Source organism: Megalops cyprinoides, chromosome 1 (assembly GCF_013368585.1).
Source record: "Megalops cyprinoides isolate fMegCyp1 chromosome 1, fMegCyp1.pri, whole genome shotgun sequence".
NCBI classification, from domain to species: domain Eukaryota; kingdom Metazoa; phylum Chordata; class Actinopteri; order Elopiformes; family Megalopidae; genus Megalops; species Megalops cyprinoides.
Genome location: NC_050583.1, coordinates 47,347,387 through 47,370,106, shown reverse-complemented (window position 1 = coordinate 47,370,106; position 22,720 = coordinate 47,347,387). Strand labels below are relative to the sequence as shown.

Sequence of the window (22,720 nt, the reverse complement as noted above, 5' to 3'; positions counted from 1 at the left end):
ATTGCAAACAGAAAAAGCTATTGTTTTTAAGTTGCAGCACTTGGTTTGTTTTTGCACCTCTGAAATGGAGAGGTGTACTGTGGTTGGTGCAGACAGGTGAGACAGTGCTGTGTCGGTGGAGCTCAGCAGGTTAGGGTAGGGTCAGAGGTCACCGGAGGGGGTGGGACCAGTCCGCACAGTCCGTAGCTGTGCTCGGCTCTCCCACATTCCCTTGGCCCTCTGCGTTTCAGTAGTTTTGACCAACTTCAGGACAAACATGATAAACTATTGTATACATGAGGACTCCCAAATGTCATTGACAAAAAAAGAAACCCCCTGAAAAAAATAACTTATTTCTGAATTTTTTTCCCACACCTAAATCTTTGCCCTGCGGTCTGGAGATTGAGCTGAAGTTGACCCCCCCATATGGCCCGCCCTGTGGGGAAGCGTGTCAGGCCTTCAAAGAAGTTCAAAGACAGGTGAGGTTTTGGGAGTTAGAGGTCAGAGGTCAATAGGGGGTGGCCAATCAGAACCAGGGAGTAGAGGGTGTCGTCGTTGGTGTGTCAGTTCAAAGAGAAGAGGTTTTTTGTGGGTCATAGGTCGGAGGTCAGTGGGGCTGGGTAGCTGATGGGGACCAGGGAATAGAGGGTGCCATCGCTGATCTTGGGGGTGGGCGCCCATGCGCCGTTCTGCGCCGACGAGGTCTCGGTGCGGTAGATCTGCGCCTGCGTCTTGAAGCAGCCGAAGCGGCTGGCGAGGATGAAGAAGTCCCGTCTGAAGGTCTTGGTGAAGAAGGCGTAGAGGAAGGGGTTGGAGCAGGAGTTGATGGGGTAGAAGAGCACCAGTAGCACCTTGGAGTGTGAGACGGTGATCAGCGGCTGCTTGAGCGCGGCCGAGATGGCGAAGAAGGAGATGGGCGCCATGCAGAGGAAGTCGGTGAAGATGAGAACCGCCATTCGCTTGGCGATGCGCATGTCGCCGCTGGCGGGCACGAAGCTGGGGTTGCGCACCGTCAGGTAGATGCGCAGGTAGCAGACGCAGACAGCCAGGAAGGCGGCCACGTTGAGCAGCAGCAGGGTGACCACATAGGCCTGCGACAGTGGCGTCTCCACGTCCATGGGCAGGCAGATGCTCACCTTCATGTAGCTGCTGACGCCCACGGTAGGCAGCAGCGCCGCCAGGGCTGCGAAGACCCAGCCCGCCAGCATGACGGCGCAGGCGTGGCCCAGCCGCAGCTTACGGTCCAGCCGCATGGCGAAGGTGATGGTGTGCCAGCGCTCCAGCGTGATGGCCGTCAGTGTGTACACCGACAGCTCGCTGGCGAAGACGGTGAAGAAGCCGGCGGCGCCGCAGCCGGGCCCCGTCTGCCAGTCCACGCCGTGGTTGTAGTACCGCGAGCGGGTGCGCGCGTCCACCGAGGCGATGAGCAGCAGGTACACGCCCATGCAGAGGTCGGCGAACGCCAGGTGGCACATGAGGAAGCGCGGTACAGTCAGCTTGTAGCGACTGGTCAGCAGCACAGCCAGCACGACGGAGTTTCCCGCCACGGCCAGCACGCTGATCACCCAGATGAGCACACGCAGGTAGGCGGAGCCCATGATGTCCTCGCAGGGGTTGAAGGCGTCTGGCTGGGGGTGGCAGGACACCTCCGCTGCCTCCACACAGTGCTCATGGTACCAGTACGGCATGTCGTGATCGATCTGGGGCATGCTGCACAGAGGGTGCTTCTCTGACCTGCAAACCAGCACACATACAGTATGTAAACATACATGCACAACATGCTAATACACACATACATACAAGATATAAGCATACACACATGTGCAACATATAAAAATACATTGTATAAAAACAAACACACAACACGAAAATACACAGACATACAACATGTAAACATACATGTCCAAAATGTAAATATACACACACAAACATAAACATAAAGACACACACAGATACATTATATAAAAATACCCTGTATAAACATATACACACAACATATATAGACAATGTAAGCAGATGCATGTACACACAAATACAACATATAAGCACACAGAAATATGTACTTATAAACAGAGTAAAAAATGCATATACACACACAAAGTTATCATACTGATATTCGTGCTGTTTACAAATGCAAACAATCACAGATAACATACAGACGGAACACATTAATAAAAAACACACACACACACATACAAACTGAACACATGTGCACACACATACGCACACACGTACTTGCTATAACACATTGCTTTGTTACATTTTGTCATATAGTAGTTGCTTTTATCCAGAGTGACTAACAAAGAATGAAAGCAAAGTACATCCAAATAAGTCCACGAAAGATGGTACACACAGGATGCAAAATTCACTGACAACAGGTGTGTGTGTGTTTCATGAATGCACGCACACACACACACACACACACAAACACACACACAAACGCACGTGCACACGCACACGCACACACAGACACACAGACACGCACACGCACACACAGACACACACACACACACACACACACATGCACACACACACATGCACACACACACACACGTGTGGTGGGCGGAAGGTCAGATGGCATGTTGGGTGCACAGTGCTCTCAGTGGTGCCCCCTAGTGCAGCAGTACCCACATGTTCTTCTTGAAGTTGATGAAGGCGCAGCAGTGGCTGGGGTAGGTGAGGTTGGCTCTGATGAGCTGGGTGAACAGGTCTAGGCTGGGCAGCTTCTTCAGGGTGTAGACAGAGGAGGCCGTCAGCATCTTCAGCCTCCTCAGCATGTTCTCCGGCAGCACGCTGATGGAAGTGCGCGAAATGTCCCTGCACAAACATCACAGTAATGTCTTGTCAATGTCTTGTCAACGTCTCGGCAATGTCTCATCAATGTCTTGTCCATGTCTTGCCAACATCTGGTCATCATCTCATCGACATCTTGTCTATGTAAATACAATGTCAGTGACAAATGATGACAAAGCCTTTGCAGCGTAAATGCTACATCAGCCAAAAAAGGAAAGGCAAGGCAGGTGAAATGTTTCGGCAATGCAGAGGCAACATAACTGCAACATTGGCAGACTATATTGGTGTTATCACAGCATCAGACCTTAGCAGCCTGTAACCCAACTTTCAGGTCCTTACTCACTTGCAATGGCTAATGTGTTGTGAATGTTCTGGTGCTAAATGACAGTGTGCGTCACCTGTGTTTTTAGTGGCTGAAGTTAGCTGCAGCGTCAGTAACAACATCTCAGCAATGAAAGCCTCATGGCTCATGGTCAGGAAACTGCCAATGTCAGCTATTTCAGTCATTCAGTTTCCTGTGAGTTTTTCCCCTTGCCGCCCCCTAGGCCCTGTCCGCAGTTATTATCAGGTCACCCTGAGACCCCAGGTGACTGTGCGTAAGGTGTGATGTCCCCTGTGCTGCACTCAGTGGCCCTGAGGCAGCAGGGTGCGGAGGCTGATTGGCTGTGGGAGCCGGTGATGCTTACAGAACAACGGGGCCCTCTGCTCCTGAGAAGGCCTGGCTGTCGATACGCCTCAACTGCTGGTTTCCCATCAGCAACCTGGAGAGAGAGAGGAAGTGGGGGGAGAGAGACAGACAGACAGAGGGAACAGAGAGAAAGGTGGAGAGAGAAACAGAGACAGGGGGACAGAGAGAGAGAGAGAGGATGAAGGGGTGGAGAGTAAGAGAAAGGAAAGTGTCCAGTTGTGAGGGAGAGAGTGCGAAAGAGAGAGAAATGAGGAGTTGGCGTGCAGGACAGGTTGCTGGAGTACCTGTGGTACCGGTACAGATTTTTATGTGGCATTATGTTATTATGTGGTACCTTTGGTAAATACAGAATAATTCTGTACCTATGTTACAGAATAAACCGGGAGCTTATAGGTTCTACAGTCTCAGCTGGACAGTTGATTACATTCAATGTGAAAAAAATCTTTCCCAAACTACAACTACATATGACATACATTTGATGTCTATGATTTGTTATTTAATTCATTTAATTCATGTTTACCGTGTATATTCATCTGTGTGATCAAAAAGAGATGCTTACAGTCTGTCCATTTTGGTGCCATTGAAGGCGTGACTCTGCACCTCAGTGATCCCGTTTTTGGTTAATCTTCTGCAAAGAGGAGAGGAGCAGGGGGGTGAGGCAATCTAACCACAAACCACATGGAACACCTCATCACGCACCCTGAAATTTACTCTGGGAGTTTGCACTGTTTGGGCTGGGAAAAGGCTGTCTCTTCCTGGGGAATAACTATCAGCCCATTCTTGTTTCCCTTTCTGATCTCTGCAGGCCAGTACGTGACAAATCTTTGCATACGACTATCGTTCAGATCATTAATAAGCACCAGGCATGATTGCCCGTGAGTATTAACCTGGCTGCTCATGAACATTAATGAGCACAGAATCAGCAAGTGGCCTTCGTCCCAGTCGTTCAGCCTGGACAGGAAATAGCTGAGGCTTGTTAGTGAATAAACGCAGTACAGTGAGAGTGCAATGACACTACACACCACCGGGGACAGTGCTAATCACACACATCAATGGCTTCATGACATCACAGAGGCAGCTTTGGGATGCTGAAAGATATCAATGGCAACAAGATATTGGACTGTAAATGCTACACTTCTTCCGCTGAATGCTCCCATCACCTTAATCCCCTAACACCAGAACTCCTTATCACCTCAAACATATAAATAGCATGACTCTGTCCATCAGCACTGGAATGGCCTGTCAGCCCTTATCAAACACCCCAAATCATCTGTCCTTGGAAAAACAATGGTCCTCTTTCCATCTACACTCCTCAATCAGGTGTGTGTCACCCAGCATGCCTTAGTCCATTAAAAAAAGTCCCTTTTTCACACTTTTTGGACTTTTGAAATTGCCAGTTTACCATTCCCTTCTGAAGTGAGGTGTGCGTTCTCTACTCACACCCTTCCCAGCAACCCAAAGGGTTATTTTATGCATTGCCAAGCCAACCAGTGCACTGCAGGGCACTTAGCGCGACCGGGGGGAGTGTCTCTCGCAGGCAACGGCCAGGTAAATGAACAGGTATTTTTACACCTCTATGGGTGAGGGGCTGACACTGTCGTGACCCATGGCAAGACCACTTTACCATGATGAGGCAAAACCAACTATGCTCTGCAGCTAATTAAGTTCTGAAGCCAATTATGCCATATGTATGTTATATGCATATTATGAAAAATGAACATTTTTGTTTCATTTAAGCAATTAATTGCTTACAAATCTATACATTCCCAGACATTTGTCATCTTCTGTTATTTGCTCTGTAGCAAATGCTTGCTAGGTTTTGCTCACACTGCAACCTCAACCTTGACCAAACAGGTTCTCAGAATGCCAGATGATCTTCCGTGAATAATAATATGCTTTGGTTAAATGACATTGTTCACCACATTAAGAGAGAGTACAGGAGAACAGAGCAGGCAAAGGGTAGAAAGCCCTGGGGTCAGATGCTCATTATTTCCTTACAAAAGACAACCTGCTGAAAAGTAAGAAAGGTGTGCAAACCGAAAGAGCAAATTGCTTTTTCATCTTCAATGCTTCAGCAGCACTGACTGCATTGTGAATCCTTCTCCCATTAGTAATAATGACATTACTCGCATGCAGAGATGCACTCTTTACTTTTTCATTCGTAAGTTTAGAACTATTAGGGATCAGATTCAGCATTGCGGCCCACCTAAACAAAGCTTCTCACAGCACTGTAATGCCAGAGTCGTTCAGGGAGATAACCGGCATTTTAATGCATTTTAAGCTGTCTACCTGCCCCTGTGACTTTATCCCTAGCCGATTCTTCGCAGATGTGTTTGGTTCTTTTTGTAATGAATATCATCAATCAACTCTTTTGAAACCGCGTCTGTTCCCAGGCACTTAAAAAGCACTCCTTAAGAAACCTTATCTTGAGATATCTGCTCTTGACTTGCTGGCCAGTCTCAGAAGTACTATTTTTCTCTGGTTTTAGAGAAAATTGTTTTTGAACCGCTGGCAACCTTTTTGGTTAGGAGCAGTTGTTCTGAAAATTTTCAGTCTCTGTAATGCTTCCATCTAAATTTTCAAAAAGTGGCATGAGAGAACCATCTAAAAGTTTGTTTGTAATATTATCTAGTTAATATATGGTTTTCACTAAGTCATTTGACTGTGAAGAGTCAGGTTCTTTTACTTTCTGTTCAATTTAATTTGGCAATTCTGGTTCTTGTCCTGTTTGAAATATTTCTTCTCTGATTGCTACTTTGGTTGATTATAGCTGTTTTTTTCTTTGAGCTGTAAGATGCTATATACAGCATGTCTGGATAACGCATCTGAATTTAAACAGAAATTATTGGAACACTCTTTTAATGACATGCACTGCATATCTGTTATAAACACGTTATTTTCATTACCCCCTGTAAAGCAATGCAAGCTACATATTTAAAGATTATTTTTATTAAATATCGCCTCGTGACAAAAAGTCTAAAAGGCTTGACGGCTTGCTTGATTGATTGATTAGGCAGGTGGAATTGCTTCAGAGTTCTAAAAGTTGAAAACCAGACACGTCCCTGGTCACTGAAAGTATCTTTCCCCAGAATTCACAGATAAAAAAGATACAAACCTACATTGTTCTAAAGTTAGGTAACAAAATTTAATCGTGATTAATCTTGTTATTTAAGTAATGAATTGTGATTTATCACGTGTTAGAATTACAGGCCAACCGATCATGCATACTGTATACGATTCAAACTGAGAGTGAGCAGAGAGGTTCTGGGTGAGAGGAGACAGCTGTTTTGTGGATATCTGAGTACAAGTGAAGGCGAGGGCAGAGTTTTGGGACTCAGCAGGACAGATCTGTGTGAATTCGAGCTGGGGGGAATGCACACACAACACTAATGTTCTACTTTATCATTTTTTTGCATTAGTTCCATTCCATACATGAAAAGAGTCTGAGGAACACCCCCCAGACCCGAGTCCTTCAATATATTGAGAGACCTGCAGTCAGTTGGGACCAGCCTAGCAATGGCTGCAGTCGACTTTTACGTAGTTCGATTTATAGGCATCGATTTCCACATGCTAAGACTGTACTCATCTGTCACTGGAACCTTTACTATCAACATTAGAATGTCCAGGCCAAAAGTGGTAACTCAAAGCCATTTACTTATGTGACACCGAAATACCATTTGACAGAAACAGCTGATTAATTTTGTCAACCGAGCTGTCTGGAAGTCTTTTATGATGAAGACAGCCATTTTTCTCCATCGCAGTCTGTGTAGCTAGCACACAATGAGAGTTTTTTAAACTAACTATGGGTGCATGGGAGGGTCAAAATAACAAATTTGCATTAATCATGTTAATAGTAATAATAGTAAAAAATAGTAAAAAAGTGTTATTCATTTGAAATGAATTAACATATTTATTAAATTAAGTTAATGTTAACATATTAATTAAAATCCATTGAAAAACCACTTTTAAGTGGTGTGGTTTATTTATGGATCAATATTAACCAATCAAGAGTCAAGCGAGAACAAAATGTCACTACAAAAAAATTGTATTTCTATCTTAAATTTTTTCATGGATTCCTTCAAAGAGTCTTTGTTGCACACAAAAAATGTTACAGCGGCCCCTTTGTTGCGAGTCCTAATGGAACATTAAGGTGGAGTCTGAATGCTGTATCTTTAGTTTGAATGATGCTTGAACTTACAATTCCATTATAGTATCGCTGCTCAGACCCTGGAAAGCATTCGGGGGAATCACTTTGACGTTGACGTTATCCTGAAGGTCACTGGAACAGAAGAGGGAGGGAAAAAACACGCACGCATTTGCTTTCTGTCACCTGTGCATTATTTCTCATCGTCACCTCTGTCTGCAGCAGTTATCAGGTGGTGAAACCCCTCACTATACGTTCAACTGGAGATGACAATGCAGACGGCATTTTGTTTTCCAGTGTTGATTTGGAAATATCCCATGATGCACTGGGTCTATGGGGTCCCTGTGGACGAGCTCATTCCTTATAACTCAGTCCTGAGTCATAACTGCCTGTCTTGGCTGGCTCCAAACCCCAGAATGCCTTAAGGAATAGCCTTGAGAAAATAAGAGCTTAACAGCTGGCAGCCATAAATTTGTCTAAATCAGTCACTGAGCAACTTCACTGTCTGAATTTTCCCAATGCAAATGGAAAAAACACAGAGGAACACAGGCACATGCACACATACACACAGAGATGGACACAAATACACATGAACACACATAAAACATAGATAAACACACACACCACACATCACACAACCAAAGAGAAATGAGTTACATACAACAGGAAGCCCTGGGCCACTGAGTTGATCTTGGAGAAATCAGGCAGTGACTGGAGTCCAGTGTTTGAAATGGTCCTGAAAAAAGCACACACACACATGCAAGTGCACACACACACACACACACACACACACAAACATACTGGTTTTACTTATAAGTAAACTTACTGGAGCTGAATTACTGTCCTTACTACAATAGGACTGTAACCATAATCCCTACACAGTTAACCAAGCCTTGCACAAACTGCCTCTGTTTGCAGCTATAAAAATCCTAGTCACCACTTCCGTTCTGCATTAACCGTTCACAGCACCCCCCCCCCCCCCCCTCTTTTCTGTTCCCTATTTATGATCTCCACACAGGGTTCCTCATATCACAGGGGTCCTTCATCAGACTCGTATACAAGTATTATACTCAATACAAGTACTATAACCAAACACAACCTCCATGCTTTGATAGTATGGATAGTATTCATATCTGTTGAATTAAGGATATTCATGATACAGAAACACCCACACAAAATGTTTGGACAAACCAGTACCTGAGATCTGATGGTGGAGAAGGGGATCAGTTTAAATTAGGGATGGGACATGTGTTTCACAATGTGGAAGCTCAATTCATGTAATTAAATCTCATATCATAGTACTGGTTATATGTAGGAAATGTTTTTTCCAACTCTTTTTCACCTCTCTGCAACACTCTGTGTCTACGAAAGCGTGCTGAAACACAAGCAATCCTACAAATGCAACTGCCCACAGACTGTTGTGATTCTTTTTTTCCACATGTAGAAATCCCACAGTGCACCACAGCAGAGCCAATGCTGATTGGAGGACAGGTGCATCTCCACTGGTGCTGATTGGTCCTGTTCTTATGCCATGAATATATTAGCTGCCCTTCATCAAAACACACACACACACAAGGCAGCTGAATAAAACAATTAACAATCTATGTAGCAGCTATGAATTATTTTGTCACTCTCCTGGTCTCTCAAAATCAGTTGCCATTATTCAGAGGTGGACTTCAGAAAGTAAAAGTCCTACCATGTATTTGTTCTAGCCATTCTCTAAACAAGGTGTTTTCACTAATTAGCTCTTCTACCTGGCTGAAGAGTTGTGCTAATTGAATTCAGCTGGTGTAGTGCATAGGTGGATCAAATATGTGGCAGGACTTTTACTTTCTGAAGCCAGGGTGTCCACCTCTGCTATTATTTGACAGAATGTCACTGCTGTGACTTTCAGGGTTTCACTGTCACAGTCAGTTCTGTTAAAAATATTGAGTCTATGTCTATGTGATGTCATCTGTGGAGAGGGGGTGCTTGGCTGTGATGGGTAGCTGGCCCCTTAATATAATTATCAGGGAATGAGAGTCTTGGCAAAAAAAAACAGCAGGTTGCATAATTTAAGAAAGTGCTGGTCATCTTGCTTGATAGCCAGCCTGCTAGCTGTTCTCATGAAGAGGATGTTTGCAAACACAGACTTTATTTTTGTGCGCTTGACCAACAGGTGAAGACAGCTTGCCGTCTATGACAGAAGGGTTCACAATCTACTGTTATATCTGTGAAAAACAGAATTATGAGATGCATTTAAATTTAATTCAGTAGACATGACTCTCCAGAGAATATGAATGTACCTATTAGAGAATGCAGAGATTGGCTGTTTGGTGTGGGTATAAGGATATTAGTCTTTGGCTTTGAGTCTGATGAAGGAATTGCACTTGATCATTAGAACAAGATTAGTGACCCAACATCTGGACACAGAAAAATTGAAAAAAGGTGGAGATGGGGCGGAGAAGAGATGCTATGAATCATCAATGTGGGAAGGAAGTGGGACTTTTATGATGTTGCTGTTAAATGTTGTTGTGTAGAGATGGCTTGAAAACTTTGCTGGGGTGGATGGGAAGGGGGGGGGGGGGGGTGAAGTTCTACAGTTCAAGGTTAAAATTTGCCGAATAATACCCCCCCCCCCCGGGTAAACATTAAACAGTCCCAGATCAGAAATAACTTGGTGTGTGCTTACTACAGCCAACAAAACACTTGGGTTTTGTTTTGAAATGTTTGTCTCCTTCTTTCAGAGAGCCATAAGGCTTAGTAGCAGAGGCTGAATACTTAGATCAGGAACCGAGATAAAACAGACAGAGGAGTGGTGCAGTGCACGTTCTGCACATGACCCAGATTTCTGATGGCCAGCTATTATTCAAAGTTTATGTGCACATGAAGGCTCTGTTTCCTGTGAGAAAGCAGCTTGACACCAAACACAGCTTAGCTACTTAGGTCGTTCACATAATTTTATAATGCTTTTAGCATGACTTATCTCTGACTCCAGCCCAGAAGGGAATACATGTACAGCTGGGGAAAACAAATCTTACCGAGCACACAACCGTCCATTCAATGCATAGCAACAACAGGGAGCAACCGAAGCCAAAAGGCTGCATATTGTTATGCTATGAGGGCAATGAAACCTTAATGTTCTCTCCAAATTACAGAGAAAAAAAAGAGCCCTTGCAATAAAACTCATAACAAAGACGAGACTTACAGATATTTCAATCTTGGCAGATTCCAGAATGCATCTCTGTGAATGACGACGAGGTGTTTTGATTTGGTGATTGTTCTGTGAAGAAGAAAACAGGGTTCACTCACCCCTTCAACCAGCAATTCTCTTTCACAATGAACTAAAATAAAAACAGCAATCACAGCTGAACATTTATTCAGAATATATTTCAGCAGACACAGTCAGAAGGAAGAGAGATGCTTCTAAATAAAATCAGTCCCATCTGTGGAGGGGCTTTTGGCACCTATTGGACGTGCTCTTCGGAGTGTGAGCTAGCTTCTCTGAGGGGTTCTGGTTGGCCCTCAGACCTGTCCTACTCACATTTCTGCCAGCTGGGAGAGGTTGGAGAAGGCGTGTGCCCCGATTCTCTCCAGAGCTCCATTCTCCGACAGCATGCTGAGGAAGAGGAGCAGAGAGAAGATAATTTTCCTTCTACAGCTCACACTGATGAATTGGCAACAGAGTGTACATTTACAGTAGCACCTCTACCCTGGTCCTGGAGGGCCTGCAGTATCTAGGGTCATTTGCATGTGTGTGTGTGTATGTGTGCTTTTGTATGGTTGTGAGTGTGTAAGTGTGGGTAATATGTGTGTTCGCATGCATGTATATGTGCTAATGTGTGAGTGTGTGAGTCTGTGTGTATATATGTGTGTGTGTTTGTGTATTTGTGTTTGTCTGAGAAACCATCCAAACTCACTCCCCAGCTTAATCCGGTGACCCAGAGGACATCTGCAGACACCCTGTGAAAATGAGGTCAGCGATCACAGGAGAGTCAAAGCCTCCTCCGCACCCCCAGAGAGAGAGCCTCTTGTAACGCGCACCTCCAAAACTCTGTTTCCGCGATCCGTATCTCACCAACACGCCATGTTCCATGCCAAAGACTAAACACGTGCAATCGAGACTAAATAGTGGTTATTTATACTGAGTGTTATGGGACCGGACCGGAGAGAAACCCTATAGGAATAGTATCGCGCTGTCAGTCATTATGGAGATATGAAAGCTGCTGGTCCCCTTCCTCTGGTTGATGGGATAATCTTATCATCATTCATAACAATATTGTTATTGCAGGCATTGCTCGTTTCTCATGTTCTCTGTCTCTCAGCCACACTGAGCAGAGAGAAAATCCAAGAGCACGTTTCAGAATGGCATAACATATTACATTACATTATTGTCATTTAGCAGGAGCTCTTATCCAGAGCAACTTACATAGGTTACAGTTGTTTTTATGTTTTTTATTATTTGCTGTTGGTCTGTAAAAGCCTTGCACTGGATCCTGAGAATAACACCTCTGTAAATAAATCACTGATCTAACTGTAGCCTTTTACATTACATTACTTTATTGTCATTTAGCAGATGTTCTTATCCACAGCGACTTACAATTTTATTCATATACAGCTGCATATTTACTGAGAAAAGTGTGGGTTAAGTACATATATGCCATATATAACATGTCCAAGGGTACAGCAGCAGTGCCCCAGCGGGGAATTGAACCTGAAAAATTTGGGTACGAGCCCTACTCCTTACTACTATGATGGAATATTAACCTGCACTCTGGGCACATGTTCAGGTTTGTACGTGCAAACACCCACACAGGTAAGGTTGCTATGAAAGGTAATCGATTCCCAAAAGATACCCAGAACAAGAGAGGCTCACAGCTTCTGTCCTGTCGGGCCATCGCTACATCTCAGTCTTGAGAATGTTAGTCCAATCCATCAGGCGTGTGATGAGTGATTGGAGAGAGAATATCGGGGCCCTGTTACTGTACAGAGAACGTTCCCAGGAAGGCTGACCCGCCTTGATGCCCTGTGCGTGTGTACATTCCGGATGGGGGGCACAGGTTGCACAGCGCAATACGTACATTCGGGACAGATCGTGCAGTTCGGAAAACGTCTCACGAGGGATCACTTTCAGCTGCGTCAGCTTAAACTCCCTGCAAACAGAAATGTGGAGAGAGAGGAGCAGGATGGGAGAGGGAGAGAGAGAGAGAGACAGAGAGAGAGAGAGAGAAAGAGAGAGCGGGAAAGACAGGGAGAGAGAGAGAAAGAGAGAGAGAGGGAAAGACAGGGAGAGAGAGAGAGAGAGAGAGAGAGAGAGACTTTTAGCTCAAAATTATTTGATATACGTAGGCAGAAAAAAACAACAAAGAAAATGAACTTCCTTGTTTCCCTTCACCAAAGAGGAAAAAACACTGAAATCCCATTAAGAGAGCACACCTGAATCTATAGGTCAATCAACCACCCAACAAATCTCATTCAATTACAGAGAGCACACCTGAATCTATAGGTCAATCAACCACCCAACAAATCTCATTCAATTAGTCATGAAATTGCTAAATTACCAGTCAGGCAGCATGTTGCTCCCATACAGTATAATGCAGAATTATGGCACATGTAAAACTAGATTTGTCCTTGCAGTGCAACAATGCATTTGCATGTGTAGGTGGGTGTGTGTGGGTGGGGGTGGGGGTGTGGGTGGGTGTGTGTGTGGGGGGGGGGGTTGTCTCTGTCTCGAGGTGCTAATGAAAGCGTTGAGGTCACGGGTAACAACAAAGCACCCCCCCCCCCTTTATACACAGTTAAAATATTAACAAATTACATTTTTACATTTTGCTATGGGCAGGAAGAGGCAACTTCATTTCTGTGAGATCACATCCTCTGTGCATCTAGCCTGTGCCCTCACACATCGCCATTCAAACAAGGTGCGTTTTACACCTGGACCACTTATTGATTCCTGCCTGTAAAGCTGGATTTTGGCCAAAGGCCCTCTCCTGAAGCAACCTACTCACATATAACAGCGCGAGGTATGTCATTCAGATCCACAGTCTCCAGGTTGCCACCCATATGGAAAATAATACATTACAGCATACTGAGAAACATGTCCTTCAACTTATATTGGAAATGTAATTAAAATATATTAATGCAAATCAGAAATATATTTCAATATACCAAAATGAAAATAACTTACATATTTTAAATGTATTTAATGGGCTAAAATAGCTTTTGTAAAATATATTTTCAGCATATAATTCTTTTTGTATGAGCAGACTTGTTCCATGATGTTGTTATGCTACATGACTGCTCCATGTCCTCACAGAGTTCCAAAGACCTTAGAGTCCCATTTCCACACTTTACTACCTCCTAAAGCTTTTCTCTGGACAGCACCTCAGGAAATTGCATGGGTGAAAATGAGCGAAGATGTTGCATTTTTGTCACTCTCTTACTAGTGTGTTGACTAATGTGTTGTGTAGCTCTGATGGTATTTGAGTAATGCCTGCTTCTCTCCACTGTTCATAACAATAGATACATGTGTAACTTATCATTAAAATTAATGCAGAATGAGAGTAGGACTCATTGTACTGTGAATGCATACAAAGACATGCCCTGTACTTTTGTGCTGACTAATTAAGCTGACACTAATTGTGCTGACAATTTTAGGGTACATTATTCTACCTTTTATTTCCACAATTTCATTTAATCTGGTGCACTCCCTCCCAAAAAAAGGGCAGATTTCCGTGAGAAAGAGCAGGTGCATTTTTCTGTGTCTGCGATTTACTCAAGAGGGGGCCTACCTGACGTCCCTGCTGCTATATGAAGTCAAAACGGGATTCTCAGTGAAATTCAAATAATAATTCAACAACTGAGGAACCCACAGACAGCAGTGAAACTTATTTGCAGAGAACAAAAAAAAACACTATTCAAAACAATGAAAATATGTGTTTTTCTTTCTACCGAGTTGAGGACGGTTTGTTCCTGTGATGCCCGCTCACTCGATTGGCATGTGGTGGTAGACGCGTGGGAGGCAGTGAAGTCTGTGTTCCTCTAAATAAACAGAAAGTAGCTGAGCGGCACACAGGACAGGCTCTGCACGACACAAGTCACTGACTCAGTGTTTCTCTGCGAAGAAACGGATACGGAAAGTGCTGGTGCTGGATTCTCAACACAAGAAAATCCATCAGACAAAGCAAAACAGCAAATACCCCCCCACCCCCTCTCCACACGCACGCAAACACACACACTCACACACACACACACAACAGGAGGAGGACAGGTGGGAGTGGGGGTGGGGTTATGTGTTGCAGACACAGACACCCTGATGTCACAGTTCAGACGAAGCGTGGCACGAAACGGAACACATATAAACAAGCCAGAGCCATTCTGGAACATGCCCAAACAATGCCACATAAAAAAAGAGCCAGGAGTGGCCAGATGCCACAAAGAATCACAGCACCAGCTGTATCTGTGTTTCAAAAAAAATACTCTGAGTAAACAAGGCAGCTGCTGCTGGGAGGTCTGGCTCTCCCCCAGTTCTGGGAGAGAACACTGCTTTACTGTACCATCCGTGCTGACCTATCTGGGTATGACGGTGTGGAGCGGCCGGAGCACAAGACGGACTGAGACTGTCACCACACCAGCGATGGTGGGGTTTGGGTGGACGAGTGAACCTTTCTTCGTAGATTCTTTCACACGGTGTCATTACTAAGGGCTGGGAGAAGCTATAGCAGGCTATTATCACAGTTCTACCATGTTCTGAAGTGATGGGATAGCTTCTCACAAGGAAAATGTACTGATGCATAGCACATTCTATGAGGGATCTGACATAACGAACACATTGTGCTGCCAGAAGGACTACGTAAACACTCAGCCGTTATGCCAACCAACAGGGTGCATTCCACATCGCCAGAAACTTCATCACAGTACGCAAAAACAGATAGCATGTTTTTATTAAAGTTTATGTGGTGTTTCTGATGGTTTTATGTAGCTCTCAGGTTGGATCCGTCACAGAAAATGTCATCACATAATTCTTATTTTTATTCATTGACTTAGACTCAGCTTGGTGAGCGTGCTTGACTCACATATGCAAATTAATACTGTTCCACTGCCTCTTTTAATGTCTTTTATTGCCTCCTGTATTTGTAGTGTCTGTGTCCTGGATGGAAGAAAAGCGATTTGTTTGTGGCCAATCATAAAATCCCTACAGATGGATTGTCGTGGTCAAAGAAATATTTTTGTCATTTAGCTGACACCATTATCCAGAGTGGCTTACATTGCAATTTTGACATGTTATCCATTTATATAGCTGGATATTTACTGATGCAGTTCGGGTTGAGTACCTTGCCCAAGGGTACAACAGTACTGTCCCAATGGGGAATCGAAACAGCAATCTTACGGTTTTGAGCCCTGCTCCTCATCACTATGCTACAGTGCTGCCCTCACGTAATAAGGCACATACAACATAAAGTGCGATCATGTAATAAAAAAATAACAACCATAACGTTTAGGAGAGTCTGTATCTGCGTATCTGATGTTACATTACATTACAATTGTTTAGCAGATGCTCCTATCCTGAGCGACTTCTGCGTCTGATGTTTAATTGAAATGCGAGCCGCGCTTTTGAAAAGAACAGATCGTTAAAACGCGATCTCCTGCCTCACGCCTCACAGCGGCGGTCAAGGCTGGGTCCAGTCCTTCCCGTGCAGATGTTGGGAGGAGGACAGCCTTGGAGATGTGCAGATTGCAGTCAACATGTGTCCACTGCAACTGGACATTGTGCAAAATATTTTCAAATGCATTGTCTGCTAGGCTGTTCTGTAGCAGCGAGGGGCATGGCTCAGAACCCCACTGTCCTGCTCTGGAGCATCGTTAGCTTGGTCTGAATCTGTTGCCCGTTTAACTTAAATGGATACACTTCTGTTCTCTTGTGCTGGAAATCGCTCTGGATAAGAGTGTCTGCAGAATGAATGTCATGTAATGTAACAATGGTTTGACTCCCTAGGGGGCAGAGATCTTGTACCATTTGGTAAGGTACCTACTGCCTCAGTAAATACCTTGATAGATAATTTGAATATTGTAAGCCACATAAGCTGCTCTGTATGAGAGCATCTCCTAAGCAACTGTAATGAAATCATAACAACTTCAGTGACAGAAGAAAAAAAACTGCTTATAATCTTTTTTGCATGCTCCATAAACTGTTCTCCACTTCAGGCCAAATAAAGTGAGGTTCTGTTTAAATATCAGAGCAATAGTCAATCCAGCCTATCAGTGATGTGAACGCATAAACAAACAGCCAATTGGGACCAGTTTCACCAGTGCAGACTGTAAACAGTTTAGCAGATTCAGACAAACGGGTGTAATTTAATGATGTTTAATCTGTTTTACTGTTGCCACTGAGGGAGCAGCCGTTTGCGTCTGGGCAAAGCGATATGGTTACGCATTGTCCCTGAGGTTTATGAGTGTGATGATATGGTATGATGTCAAATGAACTGAGGGGCCATCTTGGTTCCCTCATCATTTCCATATGCCGTGAAGGCTTTATTGTATTTTGGCTCGAAACCGGAGAGAAACTTTACTCTCTGTTCAGACATTCCGAAAACAGCAGAGGAAATGAACGGCACCAGTCTCGGCATTTTAAAATCCCAGGGAAGAGCGCAGAGCTGTTTTAACATCGCATCACGACAAGGCCAGGAGCGTCGATCAGTGTTATACCCCTCCAGGCCGCCAGGGTCGTTTTCAACACGTAGCGAAATCGGGGTCTTAACAGACTCAACAACAACAAAACCCTGTTAACCTTATCGTCCTTGATGACTGAGTGTCTACTTTACACCTCACCTTGCGCAGGTAGCCAGCTCCCTACGCAGCTCCTGACCCTGTAACACTCTTGTTGTGCTGTAGCGGCATTACAGCACCAGTGAAGCAGCACAGAGGCGGCGTGAAGCGTTTTGCCCGGGCGGGTCGCCCTCCGTACTCACACGTAGGTGGTGTTCCTGGGGATGTCGGGCGGCGTCTGGCGGACTCTGCCGCCCAGGCAGAAGAAGGCACGGGTGGTGGCGTTACCCAGGCAGGAGTGGAGCCCTGGGTGGGATGTCCCACAGGAGATCAGGCCCAGGAGAGAGACCCACAGGAGCATCATGGTGGTGGCGGCGTTGCCGTCAGTAACCCCTGCGGCAGAGGCCTCCCCCACCCCCCCTCCTGCTGCTGAGCTCTTCTCAGACCTGTCGATGTTTGTGCGTACACCACCGCCTGGCTCCTGCCGGGTCCACACCAATGCCGTCACCCCTCCATCTTGGGGAGGGTCCTCTGGGAGGTCGTCGCGGAAACAGGCGGGTGGCTTGGCGGCAGGGCACGTCTGGAGCCCGGAGGAAAGAGCCAGGGACTGAGGGAGGCTAGGAGAGGGGCGGCCAAATCCATCAGAGACCTTGGGGAGAGAGAGAGTAGCCTGAGATAACGAGTCAGTGTTTTTGTTTTTTTCCTTGTCTCTTTCTGCACCCGCCCTCCGACCCCACCCCCCTCGTCCACACCCCCGACCCCCCCACCACACATACCGCCCACCCCCACCCTCTCTCATCATCCCGGGTCCAACACTTCCTACCCCTCGAAGATTGAAAATATCACACCTACCGGGTGGAGGAGAGATCCAAAAAAAGAAATTAAAAAGAAAAAGGAAAAAAAAGTCTGATTTGTGAGACTGAAGTGATTTTTTTTCCCCTCTCTTTTTGGCAGTTGCCGTGTGATCGCGCTCTTTGCCTTCTGATCAAAGCGAGATGGAGGAACACTATGTTATAAGCAGGCCTCTTGCCTCCCCCTGTTTCTTTCTTTAACTTCTCTTTTTCTTTACTTCCCTTCCTCCCTCCACCTCTCTCTCTCTCTCTCCATCCATCCTCAGTTTTCAGCTCGAATGACTGTGCATGATATGCATGGGTCAGTTATTGAAGCACACACTGACATGACAGAGGACAAGCTGAAAGATAACACAGACTATGTTAAAATAACCACGGGCTGTAAATGAACTGCGTCTTTACGTTCTCTCTCACTTTTTTCGCACGCCCTTTTTCTCTTTCTCTCACTTCACTTTCTCTTCATTGATTCAATTCTCTTTCAGTTTCGAGGTGTTTTATTGGCATGGTGTCTGAAAGTGTTGCCAAAGCAAGTGACAAAAACCAGCAACAGCAACGGATTAATGGGAGTCTGAACTTGGGCCAAGCTCTCTCTCTCTCTCTCTCTCTCTCTCTCTCTCTCTCTTTTTCTGTCTCTGTCTGTCTTTCCATTCCTCTCTCTCACCTTTGAGCCAGTTACACCATGATGGCTGTGGCCAGCGTTTTTCACACAATTTTTCATCTGTTCCACTCTGTCCCCAACAAGGAGCGCGTGACCCGCAAGCTTGTGCACTCACCTGCAAAACGCACATCAGAAAACACTTAACTGAAAGCTGTGCAGTTTGCAAATGTGCCTGATAATTTCACATGGAACCTTCCGGAACGACCCTCAGGTCTGGCCTGCATCTGTTTAATTACAGGCCAGTTTGCATTTCATCAGCGTACGTTGAGCTTCAGTGGACAGTGGTTGCAAACTGTTGCTGCTCGCTATAGTTCTGTGTGACAGAATGAAATTCCCAGGGAAAATTGGCCAATTAGCTTGATGCGTGGTGTTTTTGTTTTGTTACCGTTTGCAAGGAAACGCCAGCATATTTTGACGCCTACATGTGACTGCGGTAGATTGTTGTCTTCGCTGGTGATTTTCCTGCAACCAAATAATTCTAGATGTTCCAAAACGACATGGGTGGGAACACCTGGTAATCAGATTTAGATAATAATAATTATTTACCCACTCTACGATTTCTTTCAGCAAGGTTCTATGCAAACTTTGACATATTTCATATTTACGAAATGTTTAAAGCTAATTAGTGTGTTCTCACCTTAATTACTGCATTTGTATGCAATAACACTTTATAAAACTGTTGACTGCTTCACTAGTGCTGTTGAATTCAACCACATCCATGCTAATACTAATACCCTTGCAGAATTTCATTTGGCTGGAAATAAACGTCAATAAATTTGACCAAATGTAATCGTTGTTGCACTTTTTTTTAATGACTGAATTGTCACAACTTCCAGGACTGATGATAACACATAAGCAGAGAAGCCGGGTGCAAATGAGATAAAAAAGACTTCATTCCACAAGAGGACAGCTGAGAGGCAACCTGGAGAACAGCCCAACACAAGGCAGCTAGTGGATGAAAATACCACTGCTGCGTTCATGGACCTATAGGGGGCCAGAGGGGTGCCTGTCGGTGGGCTTTGGGTGGGGGCAGGGCCAGGGGTGACCGTATTTGTCCAGTGTGATGCTGACCCAGTTCTGTGGGGTGCTGCGGTGATGCAGGGCTGAACGCTGACTGCTGTGACCCCTCTGCAGCAGAGGAAGGGGGTTGCAGGTGCACCTGTGACTCTGGCTGCAAAGGGGGAAAATAACCTTGTCTTTCGAACGACTCACCCCAGACCTCCCTGCACCTGCTGGCCGAACATCAGTATGAACTATGATAGAAATGAAAGTTATGCCAACATCCTTCCAGCTTTGTGATTTGCGACCTGACTGGAAAGAGCCGGAGACCTTGGCATGCAGCCCAACAGAAACACCCTTCATTTTCCCAGACTCTTACAATCCAAACTTTTAAAAATTTTTCTATGCCTTTTCTACTTATGGGACTCTTTTTGATATTACCAATTGCACTAAGGTTATCTGCACCTGGAGTTCTGACACAAGGTGAATCAATCCTCTGATGCACTTGCGTGAAGGCAGACTGCTATTTTTACGCTGAGTCTCGCAGCGTACCACAGTGAAGCGGGAGCCGATTGGACGACAGGAGTGGCTCCACTGATGTCATCTGAGCACCAGAGGAGTCGCAGGGTGCTTCAGAGGGGACAGATAAGACAACCCTGCTGACAAACACTCACCTCCTCTGGTCGAGCAGAGCCGGTGGGCTCTGCCACTGTGGGCTCCTAGGTATCTCAACTCGCACAGGTTTGTACTTTTCAGGGTTTTTACTCTCTGAGACTCACACAGGCCAGTGCGTTAATACGGTGCCTTTATTCTCTAAGACTTGCACAGTTAGCACTTTACGGAATTTTTTGAGTTCTCAAAAAGGAGTTGAGTTTTCAGGGAGTGAATTCTCTGAGACTCACATAGGTTAGTACTTTACATGGTTTTTGCTCTCTGAGACTCATGCAGTGTTTTTCAGAGTTTTTATTCTCTCACACTTGCACAGTAAGGCCCTATACAAGGTCTTAGGGCTGCGATTCAAGCTGGTTCCTAACAGGGTGTTTATTTTCTGAGTGCCATACAAGATAATCATTTACACAACCACTCCCACTCGAGTGAAATCTTTCATTAAATCATCTTCATCCTGCTGGCACATTTACAATGAAATGTCAATATGAAGAGACAGAGTGGGCAGCCTCGGACAGTCTGGTGTAGTCCGAGGCAGTCTGGGGCAGTCTGGGGCAGTTCAGCTCTCACCTGCCCTATCTGCACCCAGACCTGAGTATTGAGAATAAAAAGGAGAGGGGGGGGGGGTGAGAGAAAAGGATAGAGAGAGAGAAAGAGGGGGAGACAGAGGGTCCCAGCTGTGGTTTTCCCACTCTGAGCTTTTTGTCCTCCCTAAATTCCACAGGTGCTGATTGCCAAATCTGGGGTATGGAGCCAAACCTCACTTATCTCCAACTGGCCACCCTCTCTCCACCACAAAAAAATTAGAGGGCAAAAAATAAGTGGCAAAATATGCCAATGGCTACTGTAATCCGAGAGACACACATTTCATTTTATTTTTATTTTATTTGCTCATTTATGTCTTGCTCTGTAAACAGGCGTACACCAATTTTTTTATGTAAATGTACCATTATTGCTGTGCAAATACATTAAATGCACAAGGAATTTGCCTTGGTGGAATGGTGCCAGCAGTCAAAATGTCAAATGTCTTACACAGTGCAATGAAGAGGGAGAAGAAACAGAAACATATCCCTGTACTTTATTAGTGATGCATATACACACACACACACACATATATATATGTGTGACCCGAGTGAGGCCACTGTGTTGACAGGTGGTCACTTGTCACCTGAGGTTTTGCCTGTGTCATTCCTTTGAAAGTTACCTGTAGAGGTGGAGCTATTGCAACGCTGGACCACATCCTGACCTGCGGCCCAGAACTCGGAATGCTCCACTTACAACCACAGAGGGCCACCTGGTGGTGACTCGTATTTCTGCACAAGCCCTGTCAGCGTCGACTGCACGCAAGTGAGGGGTTGTGCGGTATGAGACCATCGCCTGAGGGACTACATCTCTCCCAGAAGTCTCATCAAAAGCACTTCCATCACCCTCGCATGACAGTTCTTCAAGACTCTACAAAACTCTAAGATTGTACTTAAAGGAAAAAAACTCCCATTATTCTCAAATTGTTCAGTCTGTAAGTCTGCCATGGCTGGACCATCAGCATGCTATGCAGTAACCCTCAGCTGCCAGCTGGCTGAGGTAGAGTGGGGCTGGGCTTGTCACTGTTGTAATGGGAGCTGATCATTGTACTGAACTGAACTGAGTATTGTGATGGCCCCTGGCAAAAGGAGCTGGCTGATCTTAGCGGAACCAAAGATCTGACTGGTGTTAGCGGTGCCAGAGCTGAAACCCTATGCTCCGCGGCACTGCCACGGGGGTATGCGATGCTGTGATGGCCCTGATTCATTGGCCAGGGCACTTACCAAAAAATTGTACAGTCTTCCCTGTTGTTCCTGGCCCCAGTTTTAGGCTGGCTTTTTCTGTGCAGTCATTTGATCACCTCCCTCCCTCTCTCTCTCCCTCCCTCTCTCTCTCTCTCTCTTTCTATGTGTAACCACCACCACCATCACCATTTTCACCATCATCATCATCATCATCATCATCATCATTGTCATTTGTCATCATCATTGTCGTCGTCGTCGTCGTCGTCGTCGTCGTCCGCCACCCTTTTCTTTCAGGTGCTGATGCTGCTGCTGCTGCCAAGCTACTTCCTCTTGGAGAAACAGTGCATCCTCTGAAATGCATGTTATGATGAACCATGGGACCATGGCATGAGGCACTGCAGCACACCCGCTGGAAGGGGCAAATATCTGCGT

At 45.3% G+C, this 22,720-nt stretch overlaps 1 protein-coding gene across 1 annotated transcript; it reads right to left on the bottom strand.

The window, feature by feature from the left end:
• Nucleotides 1–481: 481 nt before the first annotated feature.
• fshr (follicle stimulating hormone receptor) lies at nt 482–18,371 on the bottom strand. The gene is made up of 11 exons (XM_036524023.1): nt 18,201–18,371; nt 17,552–17,997; nt 12,665–12,736; nt 11,128–11,202; nt 10,792–10,866; nt 8,266–8,340; nt 7,659–7,739; nt 4,020–4,088; nt 3,459–3,533; nt 2,611–2,796; nt 482–1,713 (listed from the first exon to the last, which is right to left on the bottom strand). The coding sequence occupies exons 2-11, from the start codon at nt 17,710–17,712 to the stop codon at nt 573–575; spliced, it is 2,010 nt and encodes a 669-aa protein (XP_036379916.1). The 5' UTR covers nt 17,713–17,997; nt 18,201–18,371; the 3' UTR covers nt 482–572.
• Between the last annotated feature and the right edge of the window lie 4,349 nt (nt 18,372–22,720).